The 22,379-nt window shown below is 40.4% G+C and overlaps 1 protein-coding gene across 1 annotated transcript in view; it reads right to left on the bottom strand.

Moving 5' to 3' along the window:
• NUB1 (negative regulator of ubiquitin like proteins 1) overlaps positions 1–21,860 on the bottom strand; it is a 38,015-nt gene extending 16,155 nt beyond the window's left edge. The window contains exons 1-7 of the mRNA XM_050941528.1: positions 21,637–21,860; positions 16,652–16,769; positions 16,372–16,539; positions 13,152–13,210; positions 8,059–8,129; positions 4,720–4,914; positions 1,337–1,425 (exon numbers count right to left, since the gene is read on the bottom strand). Coding sequence (XP_050797485.1) covers positions 1,337–1,425; positions 4,720–4,914; positions 8,059–8,129; positions 13,152–13,210; positions 16,372–16,539; positions 16,652–16,769; positions 21,637–21,644 — 708 coding nt within the window. The 5' untranslated portion in view covers positions 21,645–21,860. The remainder of the gene's footprint in view (positions 1–1,336; positions 1,426–4,719; positions 4,915–8,058; positions 8,130–13,151; positions 13,211–16,371; positions 16,540–16,651; positions 16,770–21,636) is intronic.
• Positions 21,861–22,379: the final 519 nt, after the last annotated feature.

The raw sequence follows: 22,379 nt of genomic DNA, 5'->3' as shown, positions 1-22,379 counted from the left end.
TTAATGCTTCTTCCCACCTATCTACCCATCTGTTGTCCAATTTATTGAAAACAATGATTGCTACTGATACATGACATACTTCACCTGCCTTACTGTGCATTCACTTTTAAAGTGCAACCCTAAATATGTTTTCAAGAATTTACTCATAAACAGGATAAGTCTCTTACTGAGCATAACAGTACAGAACAGCATTGGGCCAGTGTTCACAAATAACCAACTAACCCTACTATTTCCAAATAGGTGATAAAATCCCATGAGTCACTTGCCAAAAATCTAAACTTAATTTTTCAATTCTCCTAAACTAAATGACAGTGAATGTTGCTGAGAACTTTCTGGTTCTTGCACTATGACAATGAACGGCATCATAAATAGCAACATTACTTTACCTAAACATTCTACAAGATTTCTTCTTGTACCTTTAACGTCTTGTGTTCAGCACTGAATAAAATCCTTAAGGTGATTTTTCATTTCTTGCAATGTTGCATCAGAACATGAAGTATATATGCTATTTGGGGTTACCTTTGTAAAGTATACTGAAATATCAGCTGCGGCAGAGTAACATTATGCACCATGTGAGGAAATCAGGTCACAATTAACACATTGCACTGGTGGTGCATGCTAGCTACTTCTTTGCTTCTGGGTGTTTGTTATGATTTTTAAATCTCTGAATGATCTAGTTATCTAAGAGATTGTCTCTTCCTCTGTTTTTCTGCCATAGTGGTCAAGATCTAATGAGTTGCTCTTGCTGTTGGTTCCTGGAGTTTCACTGTCCAGGACCAGTAGCAAGGCATTCTCAGTTGAAGGCTCCCAGATGTGAAATTCTCTCATTCTAATGGTCTACCAGAACCTAGGCTTGGTGACTTTCCAGGCACAAAACGAGACGTATTTGTTTAATTAGATTTGAGTTCACTATTAGCACATTTCCTGTAGCTTGTGACTTAAACTGACTGAGATCTAATGAAGAAATTATTTTATATTGTTCTAAGACACCCAGAAGCTACAACAATAGGTGCTGTGTAAAATACATAAATTAATGTACAGCTCCAGGCATGAAGACAAAATGCAAACACATTTTACAAGAGACTCTACAAGAAATCACAGACATTAGATAACTGGCTGTCCTGAGACCATCAAAGTATTCTCAAATGTACTGGAACACAGTTCTGCTTCACCTTTATCAGAAGACCACTTCTATTAAGCAATCAGTGTTTGCTGGCACCTACAGAGGTTGTTTAAGAAACAGTTTTGACCATTTCAATATACTACTTAAAAGTACCACATGTGAAGATTATTTAAAAGGTCACTAAATAATATCTTCCTTGAATGTTATACTTACTTTTTTGGCTTGCTGAGGAATCTTGATAGATCTTCCAGTTTGGTTAGCTATATCCAGATATGGAGTGGTATCTGGATCTAAATAATCCTCTGCAACAAAAAAAAGAGTGTCCATTGATTCATTATCAATGCCTTCAACAGTAACAACAAAGTATGATTGTGGTGTTAAAACCATATCAGTATGTATGTTGTTAAAAAAAACTGTAAATAAAATGAAGTAGAATAATGTATGTGGCTTCCAGAGAGAGTTCTCTATTATGGCACCTATTGTGCAATGAGAAATCTGATCCATGAATAGCCTTCATGGAATTGTTTGCAGGATCTGGGCTTCTCCTTAGTTCAAGCCTGAGTTTTTGAATGAAATTCTAAATTGTGTGTGCTGTAAAGAACTTATTCAGGAGAGGAAAACATCTGCATTTCCAATGGTGCATAATGCATTTCACTTAATAGACTGATTACAGCGAAATACAAAATAACTAGCTTTATTCTCTATGGTTTATTCAACTAAAACTAAATATATTTGCTTTCCTCTGTTTCCCTTTGGTGCTTGCAGCCCAATGATCTGTTTCTTATTTGCTCTGGTTTGACTTAACATGAAAAGATGTTTTGCCAATTTACCAATGCCATCCAGGGAAAGCTCTGTGATCTCCGGATATGCAAAGCTTCTGTCCTGTAACTTTCTTCAACCCAGGCAACTGGGTTCTCAACTCCCTCCTATTCTCTCATGTTCATTGACTTGCCCCAATCCAGCAATGAGCTGTGTGGCTTTATCCTTGAGTCCTGCCAATGGAGCCAGTGAAGTCTTCCCATAGATCCTCGATATTCTAGTGCTGCACTGTATACTCCTGGGGGCATTCTGCACCAAAAAATTAATTCTGTGCACAATATTTTAAAATTCTGTGAATTTTATCTGTCAAAATAACACTACATAATCATGCAAATTTGAATTATTTTGGTAATTTATTTGAAAATACTTGTCAGCAAGTATGTCTGTAACAATACAGACACATACAAAAATTCCCCCAGGAGTAGAGAGTTAAAGAAACCCCTATGACAACCCAGTTCCTATTTCTCTGTCCCCATCCCTCCACCTCAGCCCAGCTAGGGGGCCAGACACCCACAACCACTCCCCCCATTGCCCACTTGCGGGCCCCCACAGCCAATACACCTGAACCCCCTCCTTCCCAGAGCCCAACAGCGGACCCCACATCCCAGATACTCACACTCTGTCCCCCGCCAGAGCCCAGCCGCTGGGCTGCCCAAGCCCAGATACCTGTCCCCCTTCCCTCCCACGCCCAGATACCTGTCCCCCTTCCCTCCCACAACCCAGCTGCATGGCCCCCCTTGCTCAGACACCTGTCTCCCTCCCCCCGCAGAGACCAGGGATCTAGAGGGAGAAACAGCCTGATGCTTGGTCCCAGGCTTGCAGTTTACTGCATGCCAGGGGTTCTCAACCTTTTTCTTTCTGAGACTCCCCCAACATCCTATAAAAACTCCACAGCCCACCTGTGCCACAACAACTGTTTTCTGCATATAAAAGCCAGGGCCGATGTTAGAGGGTAGCAAGGAGCACAACTGCTTGGGGCAGCATGCCACTGGGAGCACCACAAAGCTAAGTTGCTCAGGCTTCAGCTTTAGCCCCTGGTGGTGGAACTTGGTGGTTCCGGCTGCAGTCCCATGTGGCGGGGATTTGGCTTTCTGCCCTGGCCCCTAGAAAGTCTGATGCCAGCCATGCTTGGCAGACCCCCTGAAACCTGCTTGCGGCCCTCCATGGAGCCTCACACCCTGGTTGAGAACCACTACTGTATGCCACCCTCTCCTTCCCTCAGGGCATGTTGGGAACTGCAGCTGACAGGAATCCTTGAGCTTTCTCTCCCTCCCCCCAGCAGTGTCTTCTATGTGCAAACTGGGCTCTGCCGAGTCCAGTGGCCCCTAGCAGCAGTGCAGTCCATTTGGGAGGCGGAGGGGGGAAATTCAGGCACAGAATTTCCCCAGGAGTAACTGTACAATGACTGTGTGTTATCGTTCTATAATACTTGCTCAGTATTTCTGGAACTAAGCTTATGGGGGTCTATGCAGGTGCAGAGATCTACCTGCAAAGAGCTTACTGAAGAACTGAAATCTAAGTTGCCTAACAGGCCCAATACAGAGCGGCATTTCCAACTACTTACATTTTTTGTTACAACCTAATATTACTGCAAGCAACCCATTGTAAGAGAAGATTAGAGGAAACTCGTTTGCATACTTTTACATTTGACAGGACTTTAGTGAATAGTCCTGTTAAGTTTTCTATTTGTGGATCTGTCAAGCAGAAACTAGGGAAAAAAAACATTTTTAAAACTTTAAACTAACAAAGGGCATCCTGGGCAGGTGTAGTGCCTGAAACTACTCTTAACTCACATTTTGAAAATGACTACTTTCAAACTGACTGTTTCTTTAACTTGGTCCACAGTTGCCAGCAGTCTCCATCAAAACTCATGGAGAAGAGAATGGCCTCAACTGTGGACTAGAATGACAAGTGAACTACCTTGCATAGTGAAATCATGGCCACCTATGATCATAACAGAGGTAACTAACAGAGAAGGGTATAACAACTCACAATTTATCATTCTGGCCTAGCTATTTCTGCAATAAATACAAAACACGTTTCCAGAGTTGTCAGTATCTTAACTCTCAAGTCCCTCATTTAACAATAGATTCATACAGTACCTTCCTCAAAACTCAAAATGTTCTATAGAATCACTTCATCTTGAATGGTCCCCTTGAAATATGTGTTAACAACCTAGGCTAAACAATCTGTTCCACCTTATATTCAGCCATGACTCACTGAGTACATTTCCCAGACTGAAGAAAATTTTGGTGTAAGCAAAGAAGCTCTCTCTCACCAACAGAAGTTAATCCAATAAAAGATATCACCTCACCCACCTTGTCTCTCTTATGGAAACACGAGTATTATACAAATAAGGTCTTTTAAGACAGGAAATGAAGAAGAATACTATAACCAGCTGGAGAAACCAATTTTCAAGTGGGCAGAAAGTAATAGCACAAACTGGAATCTGGCCAATTTATTGGCTTTAATACCCTTAGATTCATAAGATCAACTAAAAGTAGCATGGTGCCTCCTAGGATCATGACAATGGCTTTGTTCAGCATCAATTTAGGAATGAATGAATCACCTAGTCCACTTCCTGCAGCACTTGGGTTTTGCTTGGAGGTTTCCCATCCAAGTACTGACAAGGCCTGACCTTGTGTAGATGCGATTAGATCACAATCCAAAGTTATACTAATCTTTCCACTTTGCCTTGTTTTCTTCAAAATAGAAGTGTTGTTTTTTTTAACTCATACTGCTGTCTTCTACTGCATGTAAGGATAAAAACCCCGTACCTCTCGTTGCCAGTATATCTAAAGCCTTTTCAGTTCTTTTCATCCTTTCCTTTCTCTCATTTTCCCTCATGGTCTCTTCTTCATGCTGCATTTCTTCTTCCTGAACTTTTTTTTTGGTATCCTCCTCACTTTGTCTTAGCTCGAGCACCATGACCTTTACATTGTGTGTTACACCTTGCTCTTCAAGTGTTTTTCCTGAAAAACAGAGCATGATTAATAGGCAAATTACAGTTACAAAGACAGTACATTTCATGTTGTACTACCAGATAACATTATAAAACAGCTATTCCTGCTAGGAAGATTTCAACAGGAGCAACCACCTAAGGGCTAGTCTACACTAGCAAAGCTACAGCACTGTCAAGGCAGCGCTTTAATGTGCCTTGTGTGGTCGCCTCCACAAGAGGTGTAGCTCCCAGCACTGTGCTCAGGGAGGTGTTTTTTCCACACCCCTGAGCGAGAAAGTTACAGCACTGTTAATTGCCAGTGTAGACAAGCCCTAAGACAATGCATTTTCCTCAACTCCCTCTACCCTCCATTACTGTAGAACTATTTGCCAATGTACGAGCACTTCAAAATGGTTTTCTTCTCCTCACAAGCATACAGGGGTAACTCATCCTCTAAATACAGCTCCTCCATATTAATACTTGCATGATCTGGTACTTTTTCCTAAGCCAACATTTAGTGGTTGGCTTACGTCCTCTAATGTGATGGGTGATACCCCTTATACATTTATTCTAGCTAGCCTAAGTGTGGATATGTTTATTATTCACAGAAGTGTCTTATATTTCATGCTGCACTGTTCAAATATTAAACTGAAAGTCTCAAGTACTGACTAATGTAATGTGCAACTAAGTACCCTCAATTACCAAAATCTTCAGTGCGAATTAAAGGCATTTAGAATCTTTCAGGATCAGGTCTGTATCCTCCAAAGCTTCCATATTTTAAAATGCCCTAGTCCTTTTACTCAAAACATGCAGGGCTAATTCCTTCTCTCAATGAAGTTAATAATTTCAACCAGAGGAAAAACTGGTACCAAAGTGATGAGACAGTTCTGTGTTTGTCGATCTGTCTATGTATCTAAGATACTCAAACGGCTCCCATTACCGTAGCATCTGAACATCTTGTCACACTACACCCCCATATTCTTCATAGAGATATTGTTATAGATATGATATGAATATGGCATAACTTTGATATTTTATACCAGATAGGTCATGTGAGGTATCATTGAAAAAGTTATGATTTACTGAATATGATTATCCTATTTTATGCATGTATTATTTTTGTATCTGAAGCTAGGAATATTATCTATGCATCTATTACAAATGTGTTTACACCTGAGGAATGCCCACTGGACAGAATGCAATCAGTTTGGATGACCCACTGGGAAGGGCCATTAGGGAAAACAATAGGTCTTTGAAGATGATAATCACCCACTGAAAAGTCTTCCTGGGGATGCTACAAAACAGCCTCTGAGTTATGGCTGCAGGGTCATGTGACCAGGTCACTTGGTACTGGACCCCATAATACTAGTATTTTTCCACTAACCAGGAGTGGGAATCTGCAATCTGCCTAGAACAATATTTAGAGTGAGAACTTGCTCTTTACAACCAGTTTCTATAGTATATGAAGCTTAGATTGTGTGTTGGTGTTATTTGCTAGGTAATCTGTTTGCTATACCTTATAATTACTCAAAAATCTATCTTTTGTAGTTAATAAACTTGTTTTTGTTTTGTCTAAAACCCAGTGTGTGGAATTCATAACTAGGGGGCAAAAAAGCTGTTGCATCTCTCTCTCTCCACCTTGAGGGAGGGAGCAAATTTCATGCGCTTATGCTGTACAGTTCTCTGTGCAGCGCAAGACAGAATAATGTTGGGTTTTCACTCCAGAGGAGGCACTTGAGTATTGGGCAGTTCTTTAGCTGAGCCTTCCCATGCAGAGCTGATCTCAGCATCTGTGTGTAAAGCTGCAGCTGGGTGTGTCCCCACCTGTACGTATGCTGGTTAAGTGCAGTTTGAAGCCTATGGGGGGCGGGGGCGGGTTCGCTGTCTTGCCTCATCAGTACTGTGTAAAGGGAGCCCAGGCTGATGGGTCAAGCATACTTAATGGCACCCCAGTTCCAAGTGGCACCCCAGGGGAAAAGCCGTCAGACATCTGACAATCTTTTTTAAAATAACACAGGGGTAGCCATGTTAGTGTGTAACTGTAAAAAGCGACAGAGTCCTCTGGCACCTTATAGACTAACAGATGTATTGAAGCATAAGCTTTCATAGGTGAATACCCACTTCGTCAGACATGAAGACATAAATGTATTTACCCTCACAACACCCCTGTGAGGTACGAAAGTGCTTTTATCCCTGTTTCACAGATGGGGAACTGAGGCACAGAGAGACTAAGGCCCAGGGTCACATAGGAAGTCTGTGATAGAAAGAGGAAGGAAACTGAACCCAGGTTCCTGATGGCCCAAGCTAGCGCCCTAACCATTGGTTCATCCTTTCTCTCCATTTACATCATGATTTCTTCCAAGGTAGCTAAATGTGTCTTAGACACTGAATTTAGGACATCAATGAATGAATTAATAAAGAACAGAAGAAACTTAATTTGTAAAGACAAACCTTCTGTTCATCCAAATGTCTCACAAATCAAAAAGATGGTAAAGATAAAGAAAAGTTTAGAACATGTCACTTTACAACATGAGGTTTTGGTAAATTATGTGATTTAAATCTGAGAATGTGGTACACTGAGCTTTTAAAATACATAAAGTTATCCTCTTCCATAATTCTCTCCTTTGATTTTGACCATTACAATAACTCAGACTTCCTTTAGAGTAGAGTCTAACAAATCTGACTGCTGTTACTGTCTAGCTCAGGGTTCTCAAACTTCATTGTGCTGCAACCCCCTTCTGACAATAAAAATTACTACATGACCATAGGAGGTGGGGACCAAAGCCTGAGCCTGCCCAAGCCTCGCTGCCACGGGCGGGGGTGAATCAAAGTCTGAGCCTCACTGACCTGGCGTGGGGGATGCCAAAGTCGAAGCCCTGTAACCTGGCCCCGCACCTAGGGTTGAGGCCGAAGCCTGAGTCTCGCTCAGTCCCGGGTGATGGGGCTCAGGTTTCGGCCATGGGGCCCAACAAGTCTACACCAGCCCTGGTTACCCCATTAAAATGGGGTCCCGACCCACTTTGGGGTCCCGACCCACAGTTTGAGAACCGATCTAGCTCTTATTTCCCTGCTATTAATATTGTTTCTGTGACTGACAAAATTACAAGAAAGATGATTTCTAAGAAAGACATAATTACAAAATAAATATAACATATATTCAATTGGCAATACATACCAAGGTCAAGCTGCTTCTTATTTATAATTATTTTGATATATTTTTCTTGAAATCCATACATCTGTGCAATCCTGTGAAATAAAGTAGTTAATTCCAAAGTATAAATACCTTCTTGTTGCACTTTGATATGAAATATTTTGGCAACATATTGCAATAAAAATTAAAATGTTATATATTTGTAACTGGCTTCAAACTTTTATATAAGTCTGCTTGAAAATAAAATAACATTATTAGTAACTGGATACAAATTCACCATATCAGGTGAGGAGAGGATAGAACATTGATATGGTTTCTGATTTTAATCAATAAATAGCAATAAAACACCCCCAGTAAAAAGAAAAAAAAAGTATTTATCCAATAAACTATGGAAAAACACTAGAAATCAGTCCTTGTATCTAAGGGCTTATCTACATGAAACAGTAATGCAGACTACAGGGCACTAATATATTGCTCATTAATTGGTCCACATAGACCCTGCTGGTGAGCACTAAAGGTTCCGTAGTGTGCTTTAAACAGTACCGTGTTAAACTGCAATAGGGAACATTGCAAAGAGTATTTACTACTCATTACATAATATATACTGTAATGTATACAATATACATTACCCATTACAGTATATATGAGAGATTCCCCCAAAAAAACGGTTTTGGGGCTTCTACTTGAAACTCAAAAAATTGCTAAAAATAAACCCTAAAAAATGAAATCAATAAACCCAGAAAAACAGAAGCCTAAGGTATTGAGAAGGAGAAAGCAGAGCAGCCAGGAAATTGGCCAGGATAGACCAAGTAGTTGGAAGGCATCCATAAATGGTATATGTTGTAAAGGAAAACACTTTGTACTCTCAGAAGCTCTAGCTGGTTATTGATTTAGAGTGGCAATTCTCATACTGTGTCCATGGGCCATTAATGGCCTGTTAAACACATGATGGCGGTTCATGGAGAACTAGCTTAAAAGTCATGTGGTGCTAACCCTACACCTTGATTCTACAAGTTAAAACACATGACTTTTCCATGTAAGCAATTGCCAGAGTAACTACAGAGATGTTGTGTAGTCATAAACAAGATGTGTCCATAAGACACACTCTATCAAGATGTCAAGTATCAGAGGGGTAGCCATGTTAGTGTGGATCTGTAAAAAGCAACAAAGAGTCCTGTGGCACCTTATAGACTAACAAATGTATTGGAGCATAAGCTTTTGTAGGTGAATACCCACTTTGTCAGATGCATGTAATGGAAATTTCCAGAGGAAGGTACAAACATGCAGGCCAGAATCAGTCTAGAGATAATGAGGTTAATTCAATCAGAGAGGATGAGGCCCTCTTCTAGCAGAAGAGGTGTGAACACATCAGGTTTTTGTACATTGCCATTCCTAATATCTGACTTGTGTCCATTTATCCTTTTACGTAGGGACTGTGAAGTTTGGCCAATGTACATAGCAGAGAGGAATTGCTGGCACATGATAGTGTATAAAACACTGGTGGATGTGCAGGTGAATGAACTGGTGATGTTGCAGCTGCTGGTGTAGATGTGTGGGCAGAGTTGGCATCAAGGTTTGTTGCATGGATTGGTTCCTGAGTTAGAGTTACTATTGTGTGGTGTGTGGTTGCTGGTGAGAATATGCTTAAGGTTGGCGGGTTTTCTGTGGGCAAGGACTGGCCTGCCTCCTAAGGTCTGTGAAAGCGAGGGATCATTGTCCAGGTTGAGTTATAGATCACTGATGATGTGTTGGAGAGGTTTAAGCTGAGGACTGTAGGTGAGGGCCAGTGGAGTTCTGCTGGTTTCTTTCTTGGGCTTATCTTGCAGTAGGAGGCTTCTGGGTACATGTCTGGCTCTGTTGATTTGTTTCCTTATTTCCTTGTGCGGGTATCGTAGTTTTGAGAATGCTTGGTGAAGATTTTGTAGGTGTTGGTCTCTGTCTGAGGGGCTGGAGCAAATGCGATTGTACCTCAGCACTTGGCTGTAGATGATGGATCGTGTGGTGTGTCTGGGATCTAAGATGGAGGCATGAAGGTAGGCATAGCAGTCGGTGGGTTTTCGGTATAGGGTGGTGTTAATGTGACCATCACTTATTTTTACCATGGTGTCCAGGAAGTGGACCTCCCGTGTAGATTGGTCCAGGTTGAGGATGATAGTGGGATAGAAGCTATTGAAATTGTGGTGAAATTTTTCCAGAGTCTCCTTCCCATGGGTCCAGATGATGAAGATGTCATCAATGTAGTGTAAGCAGAGAAGGGGTGTGAGTGGATGAGAGCTGAGAAAGCGTTCCAGGTCAGCCATAAAAATGTTGGCTTATTGTGGGGCCACAGAGCTCAGCAACCAGTTGTGCTATGTCATCAGAAGGTTGAAAAAGCTACCGGGGGGGAAGCTGTTCTAGACTTGATTTTAACAAATAGGGAGGAACTCGTTGAGAATTTGAAAGTAGAAGGAAGCTTGAGTGAAAGTGATCATGAAATCATAGAGTTTGCAATTCTAAGGAAGGGTAGAAGGGAGTACAGCAAAATAGAGACAATGGATTTCAGGAAGGCGGATTTTGGTAAGCTCAGAGAGCTGATAGGTAAGGTCGCATGGGAATCAAGACTGAGGGGAAAAACAACTGAGGAGAGTTGGCAGTTTTTCAAAGGGACACTATTAAGGGCCCAAAAGCAAGCTATTCCGATGGGTAGGAAAGATAGAAAATGTGGCAAAAGACCACCTTGGCTTAACCACGAGATCTTGCATGACCTACAAAATAAAAAGGAGTCATATAAAAAATGGAAACTAGGTCAGATTACAAAGGGTGAATATAGGCAAATAACACAGGAATGCAGGGGCAAGATTAGACAGGCAAAGGCACAAAATGAGCTCAAACTAGTTTTGGGAATAAAGGGAAACAAGATGACTTTTTATCAATACATTAGAAGCAAGAGGAAGACCAAGGACAGGGTAGGTCCACTGCTCAGTGAGGAGGGAGAATCAGTAACAGGAAACTTGGAAATGGTAGAGATGCTCAATGACTTCTTTGTTTCAGTCTTCACTGAGAAGTCTGAAGGAATGTCTAACATAGTGAATGCTTATGGGAAGGGGGTAGGTTTAGAAGATAAAATAAAAAAGAGCAAGTTAAAAATCACTTAGAAAAGTTAGATGCCTGCAAGTCACTAGGGCCTGATGAAATGCATCCTAGAATACTCAAGGAGTTAATAGAGGAGGTATCTGAGCCTCTAGCTATTATCTTTGGAAAGTCTTGGGAGATGGGAGAGATTCCTGAAGACTGGAAAAGGGCAAATATAGTGCCCATCTATAAAAAGGGAAATAAAAACAACCCAGGAAACTACAGACCAGTTAGTTTAACTTCTGTGCCAGGGAAGATAATGGAGCAAGTAATTAAAGAAATCATCTGCAAACACTTGGAAGGTGGTAAGCTGATGGGAATAGCCGGCATGGATTTGTAAAGAACAAATCGTGTCAAACCAATCTGATAGCTTTCTTTGAAAGGATAACGAGCCTTGTGGATAAGGGAGAAGCGGTGGATGTGGTATACCTAGACTTTAGTAAGGCATTTGATACGGTCTTGCATAATATCCTTATCGATAAACTAGGCAAATACAATTTAGATGGGGCTACTATAAGGTAGGTGCATAACTGGCTGGATAACCGTACTCAGAGAGTAGTTAGTAATGGCTCCCAATCCTGCTGGAAAGGTCTAACAAGTGGGGTTCCGCAGGGGTCTGTTTTGGGACTGGCTCTGTTCAATATCCTCATCAACGACTTAGATGTTGGCATAGAAAGTACGCTTATTAAGTTTGCAGATGATACCAAACTGGGAGGGATTGCAACTGCTTTGGAGGACAGGGTCAAAATTCAAAATGATCTGGACAAATTGGAGAAATGGTCCGAGGTAAACCGGATGAAGTTCAATAAAGACAAATGCAAAGTGCTCCACTTAGGAAGGAACAATCAGTTTCACACATACAGAATGGGAAGAGACTGTCTAGGAAGGAGTATGGCAGAAAGAGATCTAGGGGTCATAGTGGACCACAAGCTAAATATGAGTCAACAGTGTGACACTGTTGCAAAAAAAAGCGAACGTGATTCTGGGACACATTAACAGGTGTGTTGTAAACAAGACACGAGAAGTCATTCTTCCGTTCTACTCTGTGCTGGTTAGGCCTCAACTGGAGTATTGTGTCCAGTTCTGGGCACCACATTTCAAGAAAGATATGGAGGAACTGGAGAGGGTCCAGAGAAGAGCAACAAGAATGATTAAAGGTCTTGAGAACATGACCTATGAAGGAAAGCTGAAAGAATTGGGTTTATTTAGTTTGGAAAAGAGAAGACTGAGAGGGGACATGATAGCACTTTTCAGGTATCTAAAAGGGTGTCGTCAGGAGGAGGGAGAAAACTTGTTCACCTTAGCCTCTAATGATAGAACAAGAAGCAATGGGCTTAAACTGCAGCAAGGGAGATTTAGGTTGGACATTAGGAAAAAGTTCCTAACTGTCTGGGTAGTTAAACACTGGAATAAATTGCTTGGGGAAGTTGTGGAATCTCCATCTCTGGAGATATTTAAGAGTAGGTTAGATAAATGTCTATCAGGGATGGTCTAGACAGTATTTGGTCCTGCCATGAGGGCAGGGGACTGGACTCGATGATCTCTCGAGGTCCCTTCCAGTCCTAGAGTCTATGAATCTATGAATCATCAGGGATGCTGTTTCTGACAGCTTGTATTCCAGCTGTGTGTGGGATATTTGTTTAGAGACCCTCCACATCCATGGTGGCTAGGATGGTGCTTTCTGGAAGATCACCAATGCATTGTACTTTTCTCAGGAAATCTGATTTTTGCCTGAATATTTATACTTGCCTCTGGAAATTTCCATTACATGCATCTGACGAAGTGAGTATTCACCCACGAAAGCTTATGCTCCAATACATCTGTTAGTCTATAAAGTGCCACAGGACTCTTTGTTACTCTATCAAGATGTGCTCCACCCTATGAAAGTTTGAGATACCCTGATCTAGAACATACTGTAATAAAGCACTATGTAAAAGCGTGACACGAAACCAAAAGAGGACACTAACCATTTAAAGGGGAAATAAAACAAAGATTATTATACTTACTGGGATCTTAGTTCCTCGCCAGTGATGATCAATTTAGTCTCCAGCAAGCTTTTTCTGGTCTAGTGTAAATATTTTTAAAAGTTATGGTATCCAGGTACTTTGGGCATTTTCGTAATTAAACTACTTTTGAGCAGCCACAATTTCTCTCTTTATCTTAAGACAAAAACTATGTTAAAATAGCATTAAGGTTTAGAATACACATAGTAATGATTTACAGGGATGCTGTAATAATTATCCCAAAATAATCATTATAAAGCCAGAAAATTCAGAGTTATGGTTAACTCAAATCCAAACAAGTTATAGAAATGCACAATTAAGGCACTCAACCTTAACTCTGCTTTTTTTGTCTTGCCACAGAATAGTTAGATTATAAATTAAAGCCTATTAATGCTTCTGATCCCAGATCAGATAGAGACATATTAGGTTGTTTTTCCTCATAGCGATGCTACAGAGCTGAGTTAAGGTTGTTTAGGGTGCATACCCTGAACCCATAACGCATTCCCCATTGAGTAGAGCTATTCCAATGCACAGTTTTTTTCAAATAAAGTTTTACCATTAAGGTTTTTTTCCCCCAATATTTTTCATAAAACTTTATCTTTCAGCAGAGGCTGGCACATAAAATCTCCTTCAGAAACACTAAGTATTGCATCTTTCAAAATGAACACCACTGTTGTCAATACGAATAAGAGCACAGATTGCCCTCAGCAGTGATGGAAACTACCTTCTATTGTTATTAGTAGGAGTGAAGTGATCTTGACCTACTCCACGACACAGTCAGGAAACAGAAAGTTGCTGAATGGAGGTGGTGGTCATCTCTGCTAAGGGTCTGTCCATCAGGGAAATTTATATCACTATGTATTCCAGAATAAAAGTGTTTAGGGACTAATGAAAGGAATTATGCCAATATAATGACAGTGGTATAATTTTATAGCAGCATAATTATACCAGTTAATTTCCCCATGCAGGCAAGCCTCCCTAAGAGCAACCCGGGGCCTCAATCACATTAAAAATAGGAAACTGCAGCCACTTTCAAACAGTTTATTGTTAATTTCTGTGGAGATTATTGTCCAGCCTCTGCTGAACGATAAACTTTCAGTCATGAAGACTAATTCTCACTTCTTTAATAAAAACAAACAAAAAAAATCTACCCATTATACTAGATCTATTCAAGAAACAATTTTTTTGTAGATAATACCTGAGTTGAGATCATTTGGAACAACAACAACAACTAACTAACTAACTAAATAAATAAATAAATAAAGAGTCTGACAGAAGGGTGCTAAATTTTTTTTTTAAGACTCCTTTTTAGTAAGTATCAACAGATTTACTTGCAAAAGTAACTTCATTCAGAAAACTGAATAAATGTTCTCTCTTTTAAACAGAGGGTGCAATTGTTCTTTGTACATAAAACAAGAGGTTGAATCCCTGCTTTAAAGTGCAGAAGTCAGCCTTAAAAATGGAGCTTCAACTGGTGTGTCTATAAAATGAGATAATATATTTTTTTAAACGTTGAGGAAAATTTAGTCATTTTTGTCAGAAACCGTGAAAACCAGGGACTAACGGTGCTGACTTGAGGCAGGTACATGAGCATAGTGTCCACAGATTAACTCATCTATCCAGCTATATAGTCATATACAGTATTAGAGTTCTGACCTGATATTTCTTGAAGAAAAGTTCTCAAATATGCTGAGTCCTCTATCTGGTGGTTTTGTAACATGGCCAAGTGTACAAGACACACTAGACAAACTATTTTTCCACTCTGTATCAAGTTCAAGCAATGGACTTAGTCATTTCAAGCTAATTTGCCTCAGATGGCTAGTTTGGGAAAGTAGTTACCTGACCCATAGATTAACCAATGCACGCATATCTGCAGGTTGCATCATGAAAAGTCAGACATCTACCATTTAAAGTAGCTAAGTTTACAATTTACAGTATTACCCAAGTATATAGGTATATCATAGTTAAAGTAAATATTAGGACTGGCAAACAATTTTAAAAAATCTCAATTAATTGCGAGATTAAAAACCAATAGTTGTGATTAATCACACTGTTAAACAATAAGAGAATACCAATTTAAATTTAGCATGGAAGCATGACCTCCGGAATGGCAGTCGAAGCACAAAGGGACATATGAACGTTCAGCATATCTGGCATGTAAATACCTTACAACGCTAGCTACAACAGTGCCATGAGAACACCTGTTCTCCCTTTCAAATAACGATGTAAACATTTGTAAGGTTCACTTTCATGATAAAGAGACTGCACTACAGTACTTGTATGAGGAACTGAAAAATACTATTTCTTTTGTTTATCTTTTTACAGTGCAAATATTTGTAAACAAAAATAAAACCCCCGCATTGTACACCTTGTATTCTGTATTGTAATTGAAATAAATATATTTGGAAAATGTAGAAAACATCCAAAATATTTATAATACATTTAAATTGGTATTTTATTATTGTTTAAAAGTGTGATTAATCATGAATTTTTTTTAAATTTAGTTGATTTGTTTTGCGTTAATCGTTTGAGTTAACTGCCATTAATTGACAGCCCCAGTGAATACAGTTGTCACATAAGTATCCTTTACATGACAAAATATAGTATTGTTTTGGGCTTACTTATTGTGCCTAAACAAGTGTTTTGTTTATAATTAAAACTGTGATTAAACAAAGAACATATAAAAAGAACAATATCCATATACTGACAACTTAAGATGTTTTATAGAAGTAGTGAAACTGAATGAGCACTATACATAAACTTTTAACTTGGCTGGTGAGATCAGAAAAGATCAAGTTAAATTTGGTTCATTTTTCATAGATTATTAGGGTTGGAAGGGACCTCAGGAGGTCATCTAGTCCAACCTCCTGCTCAAAGCAGGACCAATTCCCAGACAGATTTTTACCCCAGCTTCCTAAATGGCCCCTTGAAGGATTAAACTCACAACCCTAGGTTTAGCAGGCCAATGCTCAAACCACTGAGCTATCCGTCTCCACTCAGAATTTGTTTCTGAATGACCCTAAAGAGGGAAAAGCTGCAATGTGTTTTATTTTTTCCTAGATAGTTTTATGACTGAACTGAATTCCCTCCTCCTCCAATCAATTTAGCTTTTCTGCACAAATGAAATGTTTTGCATCAGATACAGAATTTATGGAAGTTGTATGGCCTTTACTATAGATTTTAGTTATGCTTCTTTTCATAACTTTAGCGTATACAGACTTACCTTTCTCATCTTAAGAGGTAAAACCACTTCAAGTTTTGCAACCCCTGTTGTCTTATAAGCTTCATTTCCTGTTCCACGCTCAATTGCTTCACACCTTATTTCTTCAAGAATGCACTCCGTTTCATTTTCACTGAGCTTCACCTTGGCTGAATATTTCTGTGCAAGCTCCTAACACAAAAATAAAAGAACATACATTAGTAAAACATAAAATAGTAAAATGTGTCGTGTATGAAATAAAAGTGAAAAAAATGACTGCAGAAGAATGAGGCAAAATACGTACCTTCAACTCTAGACCAGCTTCTTTATTTTCATTTGTGTATGGAGGTTTCCAAAGCTGAATTTTGTCTTCTCTCAAACAATTTTTAAGTTTTGCTGCAAGGTATTTCTTTTGTGCCATTCTTTAATACAAAACAAACAGGAAAAATGAAAAAACTAACTAATCTTTTTGTATGGTTGTTTCTCTGATGAATCAAAAGACCTTGCTTAACTCAGGCCCAGATCCTCAAAGGTATTTAGACCTCTACCTCCCACGGTGTTTACTTAGATCACCTAATATCTTTGAGGATCTGGGCCTCAGGGAACATGAACTGTACTGTTCAGAGTTCTGTAGGCAGACTGCATTTAATATAGGATTTTAAAAATACACTAAAAGCAAATTTACAAAGATTCTAATTCAATTTTTATTGTGATCTGATAATTATGTAATAATTGGGAAAACTCTTCTATTTAAACATTAACATTTTTTCATTTTATTACACCAGTTGCACAGGAGGATGGAAATGTGTTGGCCAGTGTTGATTTCAGCAAGATAATGGCTGCCAGCAAAACATCAGTAATGCAGTTTTTAAATATAAATAACCAAACAAGTGAAGTACAATGTGAAACCAATAAATGAACTCTTCAGATTTCATTTAAACTTGGAGATGGAAATTTGCTGACAATTCTACAGTATTTTCTTTAGTTTGCTTTTATATACTTCTCTTTATTGTAATTTCACTGTGTATAAGGAAAATTCATAGGTTAAAAATAATATATTAAAAAAAAACAAAGACCCTGCTCCTGCAGCTGGCTCCATGCAGGTTAACCACTGGGTCTGCACAGAGCTAGCCGGAGAATCCGGGCTCAATGTTTTTTAGGGTACCAGTGACATCTTGGATTATAAAAACTAAAAGAATTTTTAAATCACTTTTTAAACCATATATGCTCTATTTTTTCTACATTTTCTTAACTGCCAGCAGTCCTGGTTTTGGCCACGACTGCTCTGTCTTTAGTAACCTACCTAGCTACCATTCTGGGAACGTTGGCAGCTTGTGGCAACAGCGGGAAGCCAAGGAATAGTTTCAGCTCCTGCTGTCTGCTGGAGTTTACTCTCACTGGTTGGATAAGCAGGAGGCTATTAGCTCAGCTAAACTGCTGGCCCCCATTGAATCAAATCAGAACACTCATTATATCAAAGTGTCAACTCTGCTATACTGAAGGTCGGGCATCATTTTCTGTTTGAAGATCAACTCTAAAATCGGCATGCTTACTCAGCTTGTCTTGAAAATTTCTGTGCCTCATGGGGGTGCTGGGTAGTGCTAGTGGTCCAAATTTGGGGTCATTTCAGCAAGGGGTTCCTGAGTTACAGCCCTTCCAAAAAGTCAGCATTTTACAAAATCAACAGGTTCTTTTAATTTCTTTTTTCCACATACCATGGCTCGGCTTGTCCCCTCACTGATCTCATTCACTTGACATTTTAGTCTGGGTGACTGCCCTCCCCAGAACCCTCAATCCCCCACCGCTCCTTGTCCCGACTACCCCCTCCTGGGACCCCACCCTCTATCTAAGTCCCCAGCTCCCTGCCTGCCCCAACCCCTCTCCACACCCCTGCCTCCTGACAGGACCCCAGAACTCCCGACTCATCTAACCTCCCCAGCAACTTGTCTCCTGACCACCCCCTCCAGAGACCCCTCTACCCTAACTGCTCCCCCAGGGCCCCCCTTGCTCTCTGTCCCCTGACTGCCCTGACCCCTATCCACCCCCCAAACAGACCCCAGGACTCCCATGCCCCATCCAATACCCCCCTGCTCCCTGACTGCCTCCTCCAGAGACCCCCGCCCCTAACCACCCCCCTGGGATCCCACCCCTCACATCCAACCCACCCTGTTCCCTGTCCCTTGACCTCCCCCACCCCTTACCATGAGGCTCCCTGCTCATCTGGACCCCTGCCGCCGCCGCACGCGCAGCTCAGCCCAGCCCTGCTCCTCAGAGCGATGTGCGTGCAACAGAAGGGCTCTGGATGAACGGGGAGCGTCTTTACCTCTCCACACAGCCAAATGCTGCCCCGCGGGAGCGCAAGCCCCAGCCCCCAGAGCGCGGCGGCAGGGCTCTGGGGGAAGGCGGGGGAGGGGCCGGAGGCTTGCAGCGCTCGGACGGACGCTCCGGCCCAGGACCGCGGACCCCGCGGCTTGCCGCTTGGCAGGATTTTTAATGGCACACGGAGTCCCAGCAGGCAGTCATGTGCCATTAAAAAACGGCTCGCGTGCCATCTTTGGCATGCATGCCATAGGTTGCTGACCCCTGGTCTATAAGGGTCCACAGGATTCTGTCGCTTTTTACAGATCCAGACTAACATGGCTACCCCTCTGAAAGTTAATACTGACAAAGTTAATATGGAAGATTTTAGCTGTCTAGAACAGTATGTGCTAAAACTCCCAAGCCAGAGATTGAAAGGCGCATGTGCAGCAAGCCTATGCATGAGGGTGTGTTGGCAATCCATTCTCACAGTAATTTAGTGGCTCCACAGGACATAGTGCAGATATCATTGAAGCTGAGCTGCACACATACACTATAAATTCAAACCCTACCCTTGGCAGAAGCCTGAGAATGACCTTTAGGCATGCAGCTACCGCCTCTGTTAAGGATTTTTCTACTTTTGGGAAATGTGTCCTGCTAATTTGTACAGATAATTTAGAAAGGGCTCTAAGTATTTTCTGAAAGATAATGAATTACACGTGCTCTATGCTGATACATGAGAATGATTGCTAGGCATGTCGCTACTCAAATGCCTAATCCATTTTACACACCCCCTTCACCCTTACACACAGGATTCCATGTACCAATACTATACTTTCATTTACCCACCATAACACTCACATACCACTCATGCATCCTACTTCACTATTGACAATCCTCATAGGAAGACGACCTTGGGCTCAGCTACTGACACTCTACACAACTCTGTCCTGAAACGAGGCAAACTGCATCCCGCAGGGTACACACTCAAAACGAGGGGCAGGCAAAGGCAGTCAGAGGCTCTGCTCCCAAAGGCCAGGGCCCCGCAGATCACCTCATATCACAATCACAGCTCTTACAAATTTATCCAATGAATCCCTCCACTATTCAACACAGCCACACTTAAAAAGGCAAACACAGCTGAAGTGCATGCAGATAATTCCGCAGTGGCTACTGTCAACCTCAGGAGGGGCAGAGTTAAGGTTGCACTAGTGTGTACCTTAGCCTCTGAATACCAGCAAATAAAGTTAAGTTTTACTGAACCTGATGTTATGAAAAGGCATGAGATACTACCAGGCAACCTTTACTTTGTGTTAATAAATTGCTTTGTGACTCTAACACTCCATCTCTGCCTCTGCCAGAATAGGAAAAGTGAAAGCAGGGCTCAGAGTGAGGGGAGGTAAGACTCTTGAACAGCTAATATTGGCCTACCAAGTTAGAGGAGTCACATCCTGGTAAATTAGGAAACCAAGGTAGTGGGGAGAGGAAGGAGGTAGAGATGAAGGAGATACACGTGAAAAATGTGAATGCACAGGAAGGCTTCTCGTGGAGGACTTTTGGCCCCTAGACACCCAAGCTTATTTAGAAAGTATTCCTCAGCTTACATGGAAATGTTTTTTAAATGTTGGCATTTACACATTCATTCCTCTAAAACTGGGTGGTTAAAAAAGATTCATCAGTTTCTCTTTTGCTTGTAGATAGTTTCACTTTCTGATCTTGTATATTAGGACAGTGCTACAGACAGTTCATGGGAAATGGGAAAAAAAATTAGAAACGTTTCTATTAATGTTTGATTTTGAAAAGGTCCTCCCTTCCTAAAAACAAAAACCTAACTTGTAGGCAACGGCTACCCTTACCAGGAGACAGTCTCCCTGTAATCTGATCGACACTAGATCAATTTACACTTGGATGACATTTGGAAGCTTCTTTGCAACCACAAAGACAAGAAACTGTTTTGTTTTTAAAAAGAAAAGTAAATTGTGTAGAAATTGATGTAAGCTGCCCTGTCCATTTTGTTTCTATTATTTTGTAGTAGCCCTTCTCCAGGCTTAAGAGTAAAGGGCTAACACACACACACACTCTTGATTATTAGTCCCTGGAAGTTGCTGGTGCCACAGCACAGAGTGAGCAATGTAATCTTTTACTTGAAGGGACTTTTTTTAGGTAGTGGCAGAATATCATCTTCCAAAAGAAGTGGAAACAGAATAAACATATTCAACTCCAAAAAATAAGAATAAAGGGGGTATTACTAATGCAGTCTTCCCCCTATGTTTTCATCCACACACTATTACTTATTTTTTAGGCAACTTCTTATTCATTTACCCCATTATTATTTACTACTTTTATCTTTTTTTTTAATTCTGGAAATCATTTCATAACAGATATTTTACTTAACATATATTGCCTTAAATGTATGCCAAGTAACAGAGACTTTGACATTTGCTGAGATCAGATTTAAAAAATCTCAAATTGTTACACTGTATCTACATGCAAACCCCCTTTAGATGTTTTACTAAAACTCCAGATCTGTTCTTTTTGTAACAGCTTCCACTTCCCTAAGTCTTCAAAATATATTTGTCACATTGGAAAATATACTAACAGCAATGTGCAGAATTTTAAATTAAATCTGAATCTGAAAACTGATCATATATACAGTGGCTTTACTATCAACATTTTTTGGTATAGTTTTGTAAATCAAGCTTAGTTGTGATTGTTATTAAACTATTAAAGCAGAAAATAGGGACTGAAAAATCGTAAGTTAAATGTATTTTACTCCTGTTCTAACAAACTATCTTAAGAATATTTATACAAAAAACAAAGTAGTTTCACTTTTGTAAAGGCAAAGATGCAAGCCACCTTTTCACCTATAAAAATCATCTATGTTTATTAAACAAAGTTTAGAGCCATTTTCTGATCTACTATTAATAGTCATTTATGACAAGTAAACTGCAGTATTCAAAACAGAATTCTTAATAAAACATTTAGACATACCTCTCCATTGTCCGACATTAATGTTCCTCGAACGATTCAACTTTCACTTTCGTGATGCGTCACTAAAAGCTATGGGGTATTTCCCAAAGTTGTTTTCAATAAAAGATTAGGGGTATTTCCCAATGGATGTTTTGAATGTAACATCGGATGTTTATGAATAAAAAGCAGTCACAGAATCAGTTGCTCCCCTATTTTATATGACACACAAGAGAAAATGGGTAAAGAAATAAGCTTTGGTAGCCATATAGAAGGAGGGGGGCAGGGGCTATTTGGTGAAAGCTCGCTGAGCAAAATAATGTGGGCTTTGCTCGAAGTGAGGTGGCATGGCCAGCTCAAGGGGGAAGCTGATGTGGCATGGTCTCCTGGAAAGGGCCCTAAAGACCACAGTAGTGTCATGGTGATTAATGTTAGAAGTTCCATGGAAGGACTTAGACCCATACACTGCAGATTCTCTACCAGGCATGCAGACCTGGACTTTCCCAGAGATTAATCTGGCCTGTACAGCCACTACTCCTACAAAACCAGCATCCTCGCTTCAGTGAAAGAATGATGCAGCAATGATGGGGTATGTCATAAGTGCAGACTGGTATGTAAGTACAAAAATAATTATAGGTCTACATTTTCCCTTTCTGTGGAAGTGGCTATTTCTGCCCTTAACCATTTGCAGATAATCAAATGCAGCTTGGTCTTTGTGGCACTGTTCAACTTAACCATGTCAAAAAATCAAGCTTAATGGAAATGAG

This window comes from Gopherus flavomarginatus, chromosome 2 (assembly GCF_025201925.1).
Source record: "Gopherus flavomarginatus isolate rGopFla2 chromosome 2, rGopFla2.mat.asm, whole genome shotgun sequence".
Classification (NCBI taxonomy): Eukaryota; Metazoa; Chordata; order Testudines; family Testudinidae; genus Gopherus; species Gopherus flavomarginatus.
Note: the sequence above shows the minus strand (reverse complement) of the source record. Positions and strands in the feature narration are given on the sequence as shown.